Source organism: Emys orbicularis, chromosome 5, assembly GCF_028017835.1.
Source record: "Emys orbicularis isolate rEmyOrb1 chromosome 5, rEmyOrb1.hap1, whole genome shotgun sequence".
Lineage (NCBI taxonomy): Eukaryota > Metazoa > Chordata > Testudines > Emydidae > Emys > Emys orbicularis.
In genome coordinates this window covers 97,195,951-97,212,974 of record NC_088687.1, presented here as the reverse complement: position 1 = coordinate 97,212,974, position 17,024 = coordinate 97,195,951, and the positions used below count along the sequence as shown (strand labels likewise).

The window sequence follows — 17,024 nt, the reverse complement described above, 5'->3', positions numbered from 1 at the left end:
AGGCAGCAGATTTCCTGGTGGAATTCCATTTCCCAAAACTGTATCTTTCAATTACTAATTTCAAATGCTTTTTAAAAAGATATAGGTAATAGTTTAGATATGCATCAACAATTGAAATATATATCAAATATTGGAAAGCCAGGAAACATTAATACACCAAAACAAAAACCCTCTGTCTTTGGTGATGGTTTGGCCATTCATATTGTTGTTTTGTCTAAGATGTCTAACATAGCATGAGCCAAATCTTCAGCTTGTATACATATAGCATACTCCACTGAAGTCAATGGAGTTATATTAGTTTATATCAGCTGAGGATCTAGCACCATATATTTTGTCAATTATCCAATGATAGTTTTAGATATGGAAAAACTAAGCCAACTATGGTTTAAACAGCAGAGTTATTTTATAGATAGACAGTCAAAACTTAGCTGGCTGGATATATATGATTTAAAATTTCACTACAGCATAAAGTTGCCTAGGTATACAGTGTTAAAAATGACAAAAGCCATACATCAAAGGATTCATAGATGGCATGCACAAATCAGGGTATCTTTCCACTGAAGAGCATTTTAAAAAAAAACTTTGTGGAACCATAAATAGATCAACTCCTGTAGACAGTAAGTCTGTTAAGAGACAATTGCCCAGATTCTCAGCGGTGGCTGAGAAGAGCACAATGTTACTTGGGAGAGGGATGCAAAGGTGACATTGCCATTCTGGGCCAGTTCTAGTTGAATCTCTGAAAGCTGCTTTAGTATGTGCCAACTGTCCAAAGGTTCCCTTAGAGACACTTCCTTTCCTTTTCTCTCCCAGCCACACCCCTTGCACCAGCCATGGGAAGGGGGAGTGGCATAGGATCTGCTTTCCGCACCACATAACTGGAAGATCCTCATATACTGCGGTAATCTTCCTATAAGTGGATATGACAAGTTTTGCGTTACTTTACAATAGCTGTGATGTGAGGCAAAGCAACTGCAATGCAAGATCTGGAGCAATAAGTTTCATCTACTGTGAAATACCCAAATGTCTGTACAGAGAATGTGAAGATGTAAGAGAATGAGAATGTAAACTGATATTTGTTCAGTACTGTGTCTGTGAAATTATAAAATAACAGTGATTAATGATACTAATAGGCATATGGATTCTTAAGCTAAGTACATTTCAAAGCAAAGCACAATTCAACTGCCAAGCTTACTAAAGTAGTATTTAGACATCTGCTTACTCATTGTTTACACACACATACATATTATATATATATATATATATATATATATTTCAGCAAACATCAAATATACATGTGGATAACAAATCACACATAATGCTGACAGAAACAAAAAACATTAAAAATCCACCTTTCCTTATTAAGAAAAGTAAATTGAAAAACTGTATTCTGTTAGCTCAATTGAAAGAGGGGCTTGAGCTTTAAAAGCTGAGGGGGTTTCCAGAGCTGAGCAAAGGTTTGTACTGCTGACCTGACCTGAGAGTAGAGCATCATGGGAGACATACTGTCATAGGAGAAAAACTACAGTGAGAATTGTATACAATATGCATATAGAAGCCACACAAGTTGTTTGGATTCAGTGATCTAGAAGTTTAGAATCCTCACCCCAAATTTTGACAAATTTACATATATGGATACAGGTTATATGTACATCTGCACCTGTGAATCTTAGTAAGCCTCATTCGCCACCACCCTTTTCTCTCCCTCACCACGCCAAGCCAAGAGACTCTACTGACTGTGGCATGTTCCTCTTAGACATCATTGCACTCCAGCCACCAAGCAAAGCTGTCAAGCAGAGCTTCAGGAATTGGCTCACTCTCAATGTCTGTTCAGTTCACAAACCCATCATGAGCCAAAACCTGGAGGGTTCACATAGCTCTAGAAATAGATGGTGAGTTGTTGTGTGGGACAGTTATTATTTATTATGTATTTCTTGTGTGTCTTACCTGGAACTATATTTACTTTTTAAGAGTAGGTTTAGGGCACTACACCATATAGATATATTTATTTAGATTTGTCCATTTTTCATACATGTGTTTCAACTCCTCCTGTAGATGATTCCACCAGTGTGTGTCAATAAGACTAGCTACGTGTGTAAACTGAAGTACAATCCTAAAGCATATGCAGGATCAGGCCCTTACTCCCTACAACTAATACAAATAGCTACAGCACCTCTCTCCAAGTATCACTCTTTATTTATACTGGTCACTTTACATTCATTAAATAGAACACTTAATTCAATAATATCCAGTTTCAAATACAATTAAGTGATGCACTATTACGTGTTACATTTTTCAGCATAGGAATAATGAATGTCTATGGTAATGTACTTTCTGACCAAGACTGTTTCTTTTCTGATGTGTTTAATGTACATTGTATGATACTTTAACTGAATTTTAACAGAACAAGTTTCTGTTCTTTAAAAGGTGTAAAAAGGAAAAGTAACTGAAATCCTGTGTCACATTCCCAATGCACCAAACTACAAAGCATCCTATACTAGGACAAATAAAGGACAATGCTTAGTAATCTATATCAGGGCATTTATACCTTACCAGCCACAGGGAAATGAGCCTCACCAACCTTTACAAATGAAGTATTGCTTCTTAGTGATTATGATTTAGGAATAAAAATGGCATTTAAAAATTGATATTTAAAAGTAACCATCAGCAAGTACTACAGATCAAAGTAACGAATGGTGCAATAAGATGAGAAAAACCAAGCCTTACAACTGCCCATGCCATTCACTGTGCCTAGTGAAGCAATGTTTGATGTACCGTGTGAATCTTTGACGTATCCAGTGCTTTTGCTACCTTATTAAAAATAATGGTGCTATGCTTCAAAGTATGGCTGTTAGCTTGCTGTAACAGGAGCCTTCAATGGATAACTAGCAAGAGTCACATAGAAGTTACACAAGCTAAAAAAAGTCAAGTTCAGGAATAATAAGGAAATGAAACTGTAAGACTGAAGTATAATTACAGGAATGTATTCTAGTCAGAAGTTCTACAACCAAAAATCCATTAATATACTTTAAAAGTTGAATAAATAGTGCCATCTTGATTGACATTCAAGAAAAAATAACAAATACCACACTAAAATTGAAGCAGATCCAAAACTGTTACCTAAATATTAAAGATGTGGGAGTCAGCCAAGATAGAGATTTTTCTTTTTTATACACTTTTAATCAAAACCATGCAAGCAAAAAGTTTTTTCCCCAATCATTATGTGCACTTTCCATTAGTGCAGGGGTCGGCAACGTTTGGCACGCGGCTCGCCAGGGTAAGCACCCTGGCAGGCCGGGCCAGTTTTATTTACCTGCTGACGCGGCAGGTTCGGCCGATCGCGGCCCCCACTGGCCGTGGTTCGCCGTCCCGGGCCAATGGGGGCGGCGAGAAGCCGCGGCCAGCACATCGCTTGCCTGCGCCGCTTCCCGCCGCCCCCATTGGCCCGGGACAGCGAACCGCGGCCAGTGGGGGCCGCAATCGGCCAAACCTGCCGCGTCAGCAGGTAAATAAAACTGGCCTGGCCCGCCAGGGTGCTTACCCTGGCGAGCCGCGTGCCAAACGTTGCCGACCCCTGCATTAGTGAGTAACTATACAATCTCATTAAAGTGGCCCCTGTCTTTATTACCACATTCTCTCTCCATTATTTGTTTCCCCTCCATAGTATCATGTGTGAAACTAGATTGTGAATACTTCAGGGGCAGGGATCACACGTGGTTTATCTGTGCTGTGAAGTGCCTAGAATGCCTTTTGGCTCTGTAAAATAACTGCATTTCCTAACTATGGAACTTTTCCTGCATTCCTTCCCCCAAAACTCCCATTACTGCAGTGTGAGTATGCATTGATTTTAATGGGAGTTTTGGATTAACAAAAATTACAGGATCCAGCTCTATTTTATGTAAGGGTGGTATAAAAGAAGTATTGGGAGCTTGTCATGCCCCTCTTCAATCACCATAACATGCCTCTTGCATGGCCTCTCCAAAACTGAAAAGCAAGGGATTGCCACAGTTCCACTGCATGCAGGAAAGGACAGGGAAAGTCTTTGCTCGGGAACTTGTATCACCTGCACATTTTGGAGCAGTGCTACACAAAAGCTCACTCCATGGAGAGAGACAGGGCAGAGTCCATAGACTAGACTCATAGCTGATTCCACTACTTCGACCTGGTACTAGTAGACATAACGTGGCTCTGTACCTGGCTCCTGTCTGGGAGGAGAAGGAAAGGATTCCATCATCTGAAACCCCTATGTGGATCTACGCAAAGCCCAAGTAAATGGGCTTGCATGGGGATGAGAATTGGAAACTCACTGTGTGATCTGGGCCTAAGTTCTATGCTGATAGAACCTGTGCCTCAGCAGAACTTACTGCTGTAACCAGGGCATTGGTCATTCAAAATGCTCTTAGTCATATCTTGTGTGGCTACTGTATGATGTCAAAGACTAGACAGATTTGTACCTGTACAGCACATGGAAAATATTTACTCAAGCACCTGGTGTCTGTAGATACTCACAGACCATATGGTGTCTGAAAACACCCTTTAGGCACAAGAGGATGATTATCATGTCCACACCATTTAAAATTTATGTAGAACTTCAGTAAATTAAATCCTGGCAGCCAACACCTACAAAATGGTGCAATCAAAGACAAATTCTACCAACTATCTCACATACACTTACAGCCTCTTTTTTCATGCAAGTATAAATGTGTTCATCAGGTAGAAGTGGGGGACAAAGACTAAAATCAGAAAGGTAATTGGTTTGCTCTTCAAAATATACATCCTTCTATCAAACTAGTTCAGAAACAGCGGTTCATGTGACATACTACTTCAGTGTTATATTCTGTTACAAAAAAGCTGTTTCTGACTATACTGTGTCGTATGACCAGATTAAATAATAGAAGGACACCACAACTTTCTAAAATAAGTTAATTATAAATATTGTCATGGATTATGCCTTCCTATGTTAGTGGTTTAACAATAATGTCTTTAAAATATTACAAACTCCCCTCCCCCGCCATCCCCCTTTTGCTTTGCAGGGTACACTAATTGCTTATACAGTAGAAACAATGAAACTGATGATATACAAACTGTTGTCAAAATGTACAAACTAGAAAAGAGACAGAAGTTATTTTGCTCTAATCTCTTTAGGGTAGTAATATAATGTGTTACATGTAACAATAAGTATATATAAGTGTATATAAAGAGAAGAGGTGCAATTTCTTCATTTGTGTGTTCTTTACATCTGTGTACCACTAAGTTACAGAAGGTTTTGAAAAATTGTCCAATTTTATTGAATTCACATATTTTACACCACTAGAGCACAACCAGCAGTCTACATGCAGCTCAACTTGGTGTTTCTTGTGGTCAATCATCAGCCCATTTTCATTGGCACTAAATACCAAAAACACTTTAAAAGGCTTTAGAAGATAGGGTACTACCATCCTTTTCAGAGGCTATAACAACATCTTATCAATTCAAATATGGATTGTACACTTCAAAGCTACAAAGTATTTTTTTTAAAAGCATCCTCCAAACATCAATCTAACTGCAGAATTTTAGCACCCAAAACCTGGAGACGTACTGGCTGAAAAAAACTGAAGAATTTTGGGTGTTTAACTTGAAATCAGTAGTTGAAAGAAAAATCTGCTTCCCTGTTAACTCCTTCCTAACAGAAGTGAAGTCTGCCACTTCTGCATAGCAGAGGCTGACAAAAAAGCCAACAGATGCCCTGAGAGTACAGAGTGGAGCCTTGTCTTCAACTCAGCACATTAGAGTCTTCCTTCATATTGAAATCAACCTAGCCCAGGAGCAGAGATATCCTGTTTACCTAATCATGGCCTGGAGTATGGAGTGACGATGAATGAGATGTTTGTGTAAAGAGAGGGAGAATGGAGAAACTAGGAGAGGGAAACTAAGCATTTTATTGGTTTTAGGATAGAAGGAAAGAGAGAAAAAGAGGCATGAAAGAAGAACAGTGGCAGATAAAGAGAGAAAAGGTAGTAACAACTAAAAAAAAATCAAGATTATTATATTTTATTTTATTTATGTCAGATAAAACATTATGGGAGACATTACAGCAACTCAGATAAAGTTGTGTAAATATACTTGCAATGTAAAGTCCATGGGTGGGTCATTGGAGGTGGGGATCAAACCTGAGACCTTTGGACCTGAAACAATGAGCCTCTGTTGTCTGCACTGAAAGGTAAGGTTATAGCAGGCTCATCAACCTCAGCCACCAATAGAGGGAGACAAAGCACCACAGAGCAGATGTGCGTTACATACTTGTGAAACAGTGTTGCCCTTACACCCGCTGTCAGGTTGCTAACACAGTCCTCTGCATTTTCCCAGTTTTATACTTTCTATTATAACGACGTATTTTCCCTTTTTTTTTTACAATTGCACATTTTTAGATGTATATTTCTCTATTTCATTGAGGATGTAAATGTTTGATTGAATTATATATTTATGTAAAGTTATGCAAGAAACCCAAAAGACAAAGGTTTATGTATGATCAATAAACCAGACTTCATGAGAGAAAATAAAGTCAGTAATAAACTTCCACACTGTACTTATTTGCTCATATTTGAAGATCTTAATGTAATTTTCAAAGTAATATATCTTTAGCACCCAATGTTCCACTTATGACTAAGTGATATGCAAAGGAAGTGAAATATCTTATTGAGGAAGATTCTTAACTGTAAAATATCAGCAGTTTGGAAAATGAAAGGTTTTGAAATGAAATGACTTTTATTTGGCGTAAGTATTTGAATCCTAGTAAAATCACCTTCCCTAATAAGCGTGCAACACTTGATAGCAAAGAGAATTCCATGAATGTTTACAAGAACTAACTGAATATGAAACACTGGTGTTTACAACAGGATATGGAATGTGATGCCTTATGGATGTCTTTCTAAACTTCTGGCTACAGTGCTTCCATAGCTGTGATATTTAGTTCTCCCTTGATTTTAAAAACGTATGGGGAACAAAAGGGCTTTGATTATTTTTTTTTTGCGGGGTGAAGGGTGGATTTTTCTGTCTCCAGTATCAGTAGTTTTTCCTTTCATAATAAGCTTTTTTTTTTTATGAAATGCATGATATCTGACCCAAAGCCATACACCATTAGTATATTTCAGAAACCAAAGAGGATGGTGATTTTAATTTATTTCATATAAATAACTGAGGTATAGTTGACATGGACCAAATTGCAACATTCTCCCCACCTACCTTTACACTGGTCAGCAGTTACTCACATGAACAGTTGCATTGACTTCAGTGGGAGTACTCTAGCTAGTAACTGCTCAACAATACGAGTAAGAAGATCATAATCTGGGCCCAAAGTAGAAAAAGTACAACGTTAACACAGGCGATTTCTTCAGGGCCAGACTGTGATACCCCTACTCCACTAACACACACCTTACTCCACTAAGTAGCCCCACTGACTGCAATGGCACGGCTCATAGTGTGAAATACTACTGAACTAGTAGCAAGCATCTATCACAATCTGGCCCAGTAAGAGCAATGAAAGATAAACAAATACAGAAGGAGTAGAAGAGATTATAAAGTCATGCAGTTTGAGGCTAGAAGGGACAACCAGGATATCTATTCTGACCTCCTGTATATTACAGGCCACCAACACTACATCCAGCACCTGCACACTAAACCCAACAACTGAAATTAGATTGCTGTCCACTGATGCTAGTGTCTGACAGAAGAGGCTGCTATTATTCGCTACACCCTTGGACAGGTGGCTGCTTAGCCACATATGCTGTTGCCACAGTGAACTGTTTCAGGGACTGCCAAGGGAAACTAGGTATGGGGAGAGGAGGTGAAAGGAACTCGCAATAGGCAGACAGATGGGGTTGCAGAAGCTTGCGCAGGGAGGGTGGAGATCGGATAGCTTTCCACTTCCCCATTGCTCCTCTGCTCTCCTCTCTCAGGGGTTTTTCACTTATTCCTTCCTATATAACCCAGTCAGAGAGAGTGACTCCCCGACAGTACCTGCAGTTCATGCCAGAGGCCTTTGGGCTTGTAAGGCTGTTAGGGTACAATATATATCCTTGGCCATAGGTCATACCATCTACTTTAGGTTTTTCTTGCACCTATTACCTTGATATGTAAGCAACGTATACATTTCCTGCTTTTTGAGAGCTTGTGTTCAGATAGACCATGATAAATCATTATGTGCAAAAACACTGGACCTCTTTATAATCATTTAAGGTAACCATTTATAAAAAGCTCAGAAATGTCTAACACTGCAATGTGCACGTTCTTTACCTTTTTAAGTACTCACATGCTGTATGAATGCAAGAGTTTGTCTGATGCTGGACAGGTGTGCTTGAGGGTAGAGGGTACAATGAGCTGACCTCATTCATGCATAGGGGCCAGACACAATCTCTGTCCTCAAGTTCATGGGAGTGCAAGGATTGCTAACAGCTCATCCTATCAGGAGCAACAGCTAATAGAGAGGACTCTTTTGCAGGGGATGGCATACACTGACTCCTTTTTAAGCTGCCAATATTTTTCATGAGAAACTACACATATTGTAAAAGTAAAATAATGCAAATAGTTTAAGAAACTGCATACAACCAATATGAATCAAGAATGCTGTTACTTCAGTCTTTTACAAAATAGTTCCTTTTAAATATGATGGATCAGTTCTTCAGCTGGTGTACATCAGCATACCCCCTTGAAGTCAATTGAGACACACCAACATATACCAATAGGAGAAGGCCTGATGAGACTACGTAAGAGTTGTAAGAACAGCCAAAAAATGCAGTTTCGTATTTCCCCCGCTTTCCATCCCTATGAAAATTACTCCATAAAACTATTGTTAATTCACAAATGCCAGCTCAACTCTTATTTTTCTTCATTAATTAAGATTTGAACTGGTGAATACTAAAATATTGGGCTAGATCCTTAGCTAGTGTAAATCAGCAAAGCTCCATTGACTTTAGTGAACTACCCTGATTTATCTCAGCTGAAAAGCTGATGCATTATGTTTGGTAGGTCATGGCATTTTATTTTTTATTAATTACCATTTTTGGTGATGGATTTTAGTAAGAAAACTATTCTCAAAGTACAGAGAATCTTCAGCTTCTGTCATAATGGTATAATTCAATTTAAAAACATAACATAAATGTTCTTTAACACTACGGGGCACACTATACTTGGATGAAAGTTAGAGGAGTTAAAGGCATTAATCTGAATAAAGATAGTGGTATTTCTTATTTATCCAAATATATTTTGCAGTCAATCAGGACTTACCATATTGATTGGATCAACTGGGCCAATGCTGTTAACATAGACATCTGTTTCAATTACCGTAGTTCTCACTAAACAAAAGAGTAGCCATAATAATTACATATGTAATCAACTCTATATACTGTATGCTGTTAATGTAACCTATGCTATTTATTGAAATAAGAATAAAAGTGATCCTCTTATCAAATACAGAAGGAGTAGTCATTGCATAAGATTGGCTTTTGATCACTGTGCACAGAATCATATGAAACATAACTCCCTTTTTTCATTGTCATTAAATTACAATCATCGACATGAATCTTTGTTTCATACTGGAAAATTTACCTTTGTCTGATATGTTTTGTAACTATATGAAGCAGTGATGGGAAAAGGTCAGGTGGAGGAAGAAAATAAAAAAAATCATCTGCCAAAATAAAATTTGAATCAAACAGAAAGAAGAAAATGTTTGGAAAAATCATGTGTACAGCAATCAATCAGGTCTAGGAGTAAACATATCTACATACTGCACAGAGAAAAATCTCAGTGTAATTTGTCAATTCTTATTGAAGATGTGTAGGAAAAATAAAATGGCTTTTAGCCAGGTTTCTTCAACCTATGTAATTATATTCCAATGAAAGCATACCTGAAGATGCATTAATAATTCTTATCAACTAGATCAATATGTCACTTCATAGACAAAATTTAGAACTCTTAAAATATTTAACATTTAAATGACTTTCATTTCATTATACAAGGAAGACAGTCTAACGTGTTCAACAAAAAACTAGCTTCTTTAAAGAGATCATCTTCTAACAGAGGAAGGATAGAATTGCATTCAATTTATTTGGATAGTCTCTTAAAATACCTGTCTGCCTTATAAAGGTCTTCTGTTGTATAGGTGTCACAGGATGGATGCAGTACCTTCCCCCGGCTGGTTTATAGGAGGGGAATTTGAGAGAGAGAGGCCAGGACTCAGCAATAGAATTATTGGTTTTTAAAAACATTGTTACTATGAATTTTCCCTTTTTCTACTTCATATTGCAGAGTGCGTGAAGATATACATGAAGGGAAGAGGACATGTCATGCAGCACCTCACAACAGGGCAGGAAGAATTAAGGTTGTCTCATTGTCCCTAGCCAAGAGGACTGGGCAGAATAAAAATGTGGTGGGTATGGGCTGGAAGATTTTAAAAATGAAGCCCCTTTGTCCCTCTGCTGATTTATGGGCAGAAAGAGAAAAGAGTCACAAGGAAAGTATTTAATATAGAATTAATTTTTTCCACTTTTTCGTTGACCCAGGTGGAGTTCTATTTTCTCAGTTCCAAAGAACATTTGAGGTCATCTGACATGGCTGTACAGAGGTGATGAAGGGCTGCTGAGATACTGTGGGCACACTTGTGGTCTCTAGAATGGGCCTCTCCTAGTTTGAGAGAGATCCATGAGATAACCAATTGTTTCTCACACTCAAGGGTCCTTGTGTGAGGTGCCACAAGGTTCCATCTGTCTACCTACCTTCAACGTGTTCAGGGTGCTGTTAAATGGGCCAGGAGGTGAAATCCTGGCTCCACTGAAATCACTGGCAAAGCTCCCATTTCAGCTGATCCAGCAGAATAGATAACCTAATCTCAGAATGAGATCAGAGTTTAGATGACATCAGGATGGAGGATGCCCAATTCAGACGAGACAGAAGTAAAGTTGGCAGGCGGGGGAAAACATCTATAAGAATTAGTGAACACTATAATATTAGGGGGGGAGGGATAGCTCAGTGGTTTGAGCATTGGCCTGCTAAACCCAGGGTTGTGAGTTCAATCCTTGAGGGGGCCACTTAGGGATCTGGGGCAAAAATCAGTACTTGGTCCTGCTAGTGAAGGCAGGGGGCTGGATTCGATGACCTTTCAAGGTCCCTTCCAGTTCTAGGAGATGGGATATCTCCATTAATTTATTATTTAATGGCTTCTGACTGGGTGAGTGTGCCCCCCTTTCATACTGCAGGTTTGCATTTTGAGGGTCCTTGTGAACCTCATGTTGCTCATGCATGCCCATTTAGTAGCTGGACCCTGTGTCTAGTAAGAGAAGTGTCACTTTTTCCTTTGGATCTAGGCAGTGCCTGTCTAGAACAGGTCAAAAATGGGGGTGAAGAGAACAGAGACTGGAGTGGGGAGTGATGAAAACAGTGAACATCTTTATTTCTTCCATTTTATTTCACATTGGAAACTCTGAAAATGTCAACCATCTCAATCCATGTTTTTGTCACTTTGAGAACTGACCATGCATGGTGTGACATTACACTCCATATGTTTTATGGAAATATGCTTATGGGTGTGAATATGAGGTAACTGGAATATGCTTTATGCAAAAGGTCTCTTGTAAGGTCTCATAACAAAAGTTATAACCTACTGAATATATTCATCCTAATTGTATGCATGTATCATTCTTGTATCTGAAGCTAGAAATATGAAGTATAACTCTGAGGTCCTATTGTAATTATGCAAAGTATGGGCCATTAATGATGGTTTAGAATCTTGATGGCTCCCATTGACTAGGACAACCGGTTGTAAATGGTTTATTTACCTGCACGCCTTCCTGTGTACCTGTGGGCCAACCCAGGAAGAATGGAGACTAGGGGTCTTACAGTGACATGTGACCATGTCACATGATATTGGAATCCATCTTAACCCTTGTACTCTTCCATTGATGAGGTGGGGGTGGGGACAAGCACAGACAAAAGATTCCCGCCTTGTGCCAAAGCTCTAAAAGGGGGTGGAGCAGGACAAAGGGGGCTGCCAGTCATGAGAACACCCCTGCTTACCACCTGAGATGTCTGCTGGAACTAACAAGGACTGTACCAGGGGAAAGGATTGGGCCCAGAGTAGAAAGAGGTCTAATCTGTGAAAAAAAGCTTATTGGAACATCTCTGAGGGTGAGATATTACCTGTAATCAGTTTCTTAATGTATTAGGCTTAGACTTGCATGTTTTGTTTTATTTTGCTTTGTGACTTTCTTTGTTCTGGCCGTTATTACTTAAAACCTCTTAAATCCTACTTTTTATACTTAATAAAATCACTTTTGTTTATTAATAAACCCAGAGTAAGTGATTAATATCTGAGGGAGCAAACAGCTGTGCATCTCTCTTTATCAGTGTTATAGAGGGCAGACAATTTATGAATTTACCCTGTATAAGCTTTATACAGAGTAAAACGGATTTATTTGGGGTTTGGATCCCATTGGGAACTAGGTGACCTGCTGAGTTGTTTTCAGTTAAGTCTGCAGCTTTGGGGGCATGGACCAGACCTGGGTCTGTGTTGCAGCAGACTAGCATGTCTGGCTCAACAAGGCAGGTTCTGGAAGTCCCAAGCTGGCAGGGAAAACGGGTGCAGAGGTAATTCCAGCCCATCAGGTGACAGTACCAAGGGAGTCTCTGTGACCAAACCCGTCACACATGGGACTAAGGATGAAACTACATGGATCACTGTAAACTCAGGAGGGCCAAATGAACCAAAAAAAATCCCTGGAACAAACAGACAAAAAGCAAGGCAAGGCATTACTGCACTTTCACTTTATTGATTTCCTAATATATACATATTAATAATAAAAACCTTCCACAAGGTAATGTCTGTATGTAATTTGGATTTATACAACCTTGTTTCTATGTAGAAACCAGCAGTAGTATGCTTAGAACAGAATATGGTTTTAGAATAGCATCTTTATGCTCTAAGCATGTCAAAGTACAAACAACAAATAAGTTAGTAATAATGAACATATAAACAAACCAAGTGGCTATAAAGCAGTTAGCAAAGCTCATGAATATTGGAATGAGAGGGACAGAAAAAGACTGGCTACACAATGGTGTTCTCTCTTTTTAAATTTCAAAATTGTCATAGGATTCTCAACTTTCATCTAGACAGTCACCAGAAACAGGCAGAAAAGGAAACCCAGTGTCTCAGTCAAAGGATTCTACTTTTAACAGCACAGCACTCCCCCTTGTTCTCACATACTGAAATGCTGTGTCAACATCAGGAAGAGACCAAATCCTGCTCTGGTATTTGAACCCATGAGCTTCAAGTTCAGAGACAAAAATGTTCCTACTATAAATGAGTCAAATTAATTCAACAGCAAAAATTCTTCAGTGGGATATTATTACCTTGAAAGTTAAGGATAATCCCAGTCAAGTAACTGTTCTGCAAGTCTTGAGACATTGAAACCAACACCAGATTTTATCAACATAATTGGAATGGAGTATAGGATGAGTGCATTATTGACTGATTTTGTTTCTTTCTCTGTTAAATATCTACTGCATTTCAATAAGTAGCAGGACAGGAGTTGAAGGTATAGATTGTATTTCTTTGTATGGGCCAAATTTTGAGGCCTGTGAAGCATAGGGCTACAAGCTTTCCTGGTTCTGGAGAGAAGTAACAGAGGAAACAGTGTGATAACCTATGCTTTATTCAGGGACAAAAGTCTGTGAAAAAAAGATCCTCAGAAACAGAAAGGCAATGTGACTTATGAATAAGGCACTGGTGTGGGAGTCTGGAAACCTAGATTCCAATCCTGGCCCTACCAGTGACCTTGGACAAGTCATTTCACCTTTTTGTGCCTCTGTTTCCCTTCTCAGACTTTGTCTCATCTATTTATACCAGTGGTTTCCAACTTGTGGTCCATGGACCCTTGGGGGGCCGCAGACTATATTTGATTTCCAAAGGGTTCTGGACCCCCCATTTGAAATATTTTAGGGGTCCAGAAATGAAAAAAGGTTGAAAACCACTGATTTGGACTGTAAACTCTTCAGGTAAAGGCCACCTCTTTCTGTGTGTTTGTACAAAGTCTAAAACAAAGGAGCCTTGATCCATAAGAACATAAGAATGGCCATACTGGGTCAGACCAAAGGTCCATCTAGCCCAGTATCCTGTCTTCCAACAGTGGCCAATGACATGTGCCCCAGAGGGAAGGAACAGAATCGGTAATCATCAAGTGATCCATCCCCTGTCACCCAGCTTCTGGTGAACAGAGGCTAGGAACACCATCCCTGCCCATCCTGGCTAATAGCCATTGATGGACCTATCCTCCATGAATGTATCTAGTTCTTTTTTGAACCCTGCTATAGTCTTGACCTTCACAACATCCTCTGGCAAAGAGCTCCACAGGTTGACTGTGCATTGTGCTGCTATTAATTTCATTTGGTGACCCCCTAGTTCTTGTGTTATGAGAAGCAGTAATATCACTTCCCTATTTACTTTCTCCACACCAGTCATGATTTTATAGACCTCTATCATATCCCCCCTTAGTCGTCTATTTTCCAAGATGAAAAGTCCCAATCTTATTAATCTCTCGTCATACGGAAACTGTTCCATATGTTGTCATTTTTGTTGTCCTTTTCGGAACCTTTTCCAATTCCAATAGCTTTTTTTTGAAATGGGGCACACGGTATTCAAAATTTATATAGAGTCAATATGATATTTCCTGTTTTATTATCTATCCCTTTCTTAATGATTCCCAACATTCTGTTAGCTTTTTGGACTGCTGCTACACATTGAGTGGATGTTTTCAGAGAACTATCCACAATGACTCCAAGATCTCTTTCTTGAGTGGTAACAGCTAATTTATACCCCATCATTTTATATGTATAGTTGGGATTATGTTTTCCAATGTGCATTACTTTGCATTTATCAACACTGAATTTCATCTGCTATTTTGTTGCCCAGTCACCCAGTTCTGTGAGATCATTTTGTAGCTCTTCGCGGTCTGCCTGGGACTTAACTATCTTGAGTAGCTTTGTATCATCTACAAATTTTGCCATCTCACTATTTACCCCTTTTTCCAGATCATTTATGAATACGTTGAATAGGACAGGTCCAAGTACAGACCCCTGGGGGACACCACTATTTACCTCTCTCCACTGTGAAAACTGACCATTTATTCCTACCCTTTGTTTCCTATCTTTTAACCAGTTACCGATCCATGAGAGGACCTTCCCTATTATCCCATGACAGCTTACTTTGCTTAAGAGCCTTTGATGAGGGACCTTGTCAAAGGCTTTCTGAAAATTTAAGTACATTATATCCATTAGATCCCCTTTGCCCACATGCTTGTTGACCCTCTCAAAGAATTCTAGTAGATTGGTGAGGCATGATTTCCCTTTACAAAAACCATGTTGACTCTTCCCCAACCAATTATGTTCATCTATATGTCTGACAATTTTGTTCTTTACTATAGTTTCAACTGGTTTGCCCAGTACTGAAGTCAGGCTTACCAGCCTATAATTGCTGGGATCATCTCTGGAGCCCTTTTTAAAAACTGGCATCACATTAGCTATCCTCCAGACATTTGGTACAGAAGCTAATAGGTTATAAACTACAGTTAGTAGTTCTGAAATTTCACATTTGAGTTTCTTCAGACCTCTTGGGTGAATACCATCTGGACCGGATGACTTATTACTGTTTATCAGTTTGTTCCAAAACCTCCTCTAATGACACCTCAATCTGAGACAGTTCCTCAGATTTGTCATCTAAGAAGAATGGCTCAGGTTTTGGAATCTTCCTCACATCCTCAGCCATGAAGACTGATGCAAAGAATTCATTTAGTTTCTTTGCAATGGCCTTATCGTCCCTGAGTGTTCCTTTAGCATCTCTATCGTCCAGTGGCCCCACTTGTTGTTTAGCAGGCTTCCTGCTTCTGATGTACTTAAAAAAATGTTATTACTTTTTGAGTCTTTGGCTAGCTGTTCTTCAAATTCTTTTTTGGCCTTTCTAATTACCGGTATGTTTTTACACTTCACTTGCCAGAGTTTATGCTCCTTTTTATTTTCCTCACTAGGATTTAACTTCCACATTTTAAGAGATGCTTTTTTTGCCTCTCACTGCTTCTTTTACTTTGTTGTTTAGCCATGGTGGCACTTTTTTGGTTCTCTTACTATGTTTTTTAATTTGGGGTATACATGTAAGTTGAGCCTCTATTATGGTGTCTTAAAAAGTTTCCATGCAGCTTGCAATGATTTCACTTTTGGCACTGTACTTTTTAATTTCTGTTTAACTAACTTCCTTATTTTTGTGTAGTTCCCCTTTCTGAAATTAAAGTTACTGTGTTGGGCTGCTGTGGTGTTTTCCCCGCCACAGGGATGTTACATTTAATTATATTATGGTCACTATTACCAAGCTGTCCAGCTATATTCACCTCTTGGACCAGATCCTGTACTCCACTTAGGACTAAATCTAGAATTGCTTCTCCTCTTGTGGGTTCCGGGACTAGCTGCTCCAAGAAGCAGTCATTTAAGGTGTCAAGAAACTTTATCTCTGCATCCCATCCTGAGGTGACATTTACCCAGTCAATATGGGGATAGTTGAAATCCCCCATTATTGTTGAGTTTTTTATTTTTATAGTCTCTCTAATCTCCCTGAGCATTTCACAGTCACTATCACCATCCTGGTCAGATGGTCGGTAGTATATCCTTACTGCTATATTCTTATTATTCGAGCATGGAATTACTATCCATAGAGATTCTATGGTACATTTAAGATTTTTACTTCATTTGCTTCTACACTTTCTTTCACATATAGTTCCACTCCCTCACCAGCATGACCTGTTGTGTCCTTCCGATATATTTTGTACCCTGGTATTATGGTGTTCCATGATTAGATACAAATAAGTAGTAACAGTGAGTTGAGTTAAACCTGTTCATGAAACAGACTGCATTGTGTTATCTCCAACAGGACTAAAAATACTGGGTAGAAACATTTGAATAAATATTTGCAGATTTCAGGATAGATTTCTGACAGTCAATGAGAGCTATGTATGTGG

At 39.0% G+C, this 17,024-nt stretch overlaps 1 protein-coding gene across 1 annotated transcript in view; it reads right to left on the bottom strand.

The window, feature by feature from the left end:
• The window catches only part of GABRG1 (gamma-aminobutyric acid type A receptor subunit gamma1), a 74,698-nt gene that overhangs the window by 36,092 nt on the left and 21,582 nt on the right, over positions 1 to 17,024 (bottom strand). Inside the window, exon 3 of the mRNA XM_065404642.1 lies at positions 9,259 to 9,326. Coding sequence (XP_065260714.1) covers positions 9,259 to 9,326 — 68 coding nt within the window. The remainder of the gene's footprint in view (positions 1 to 9,258; positions 9,327 to 17,024) is intronic.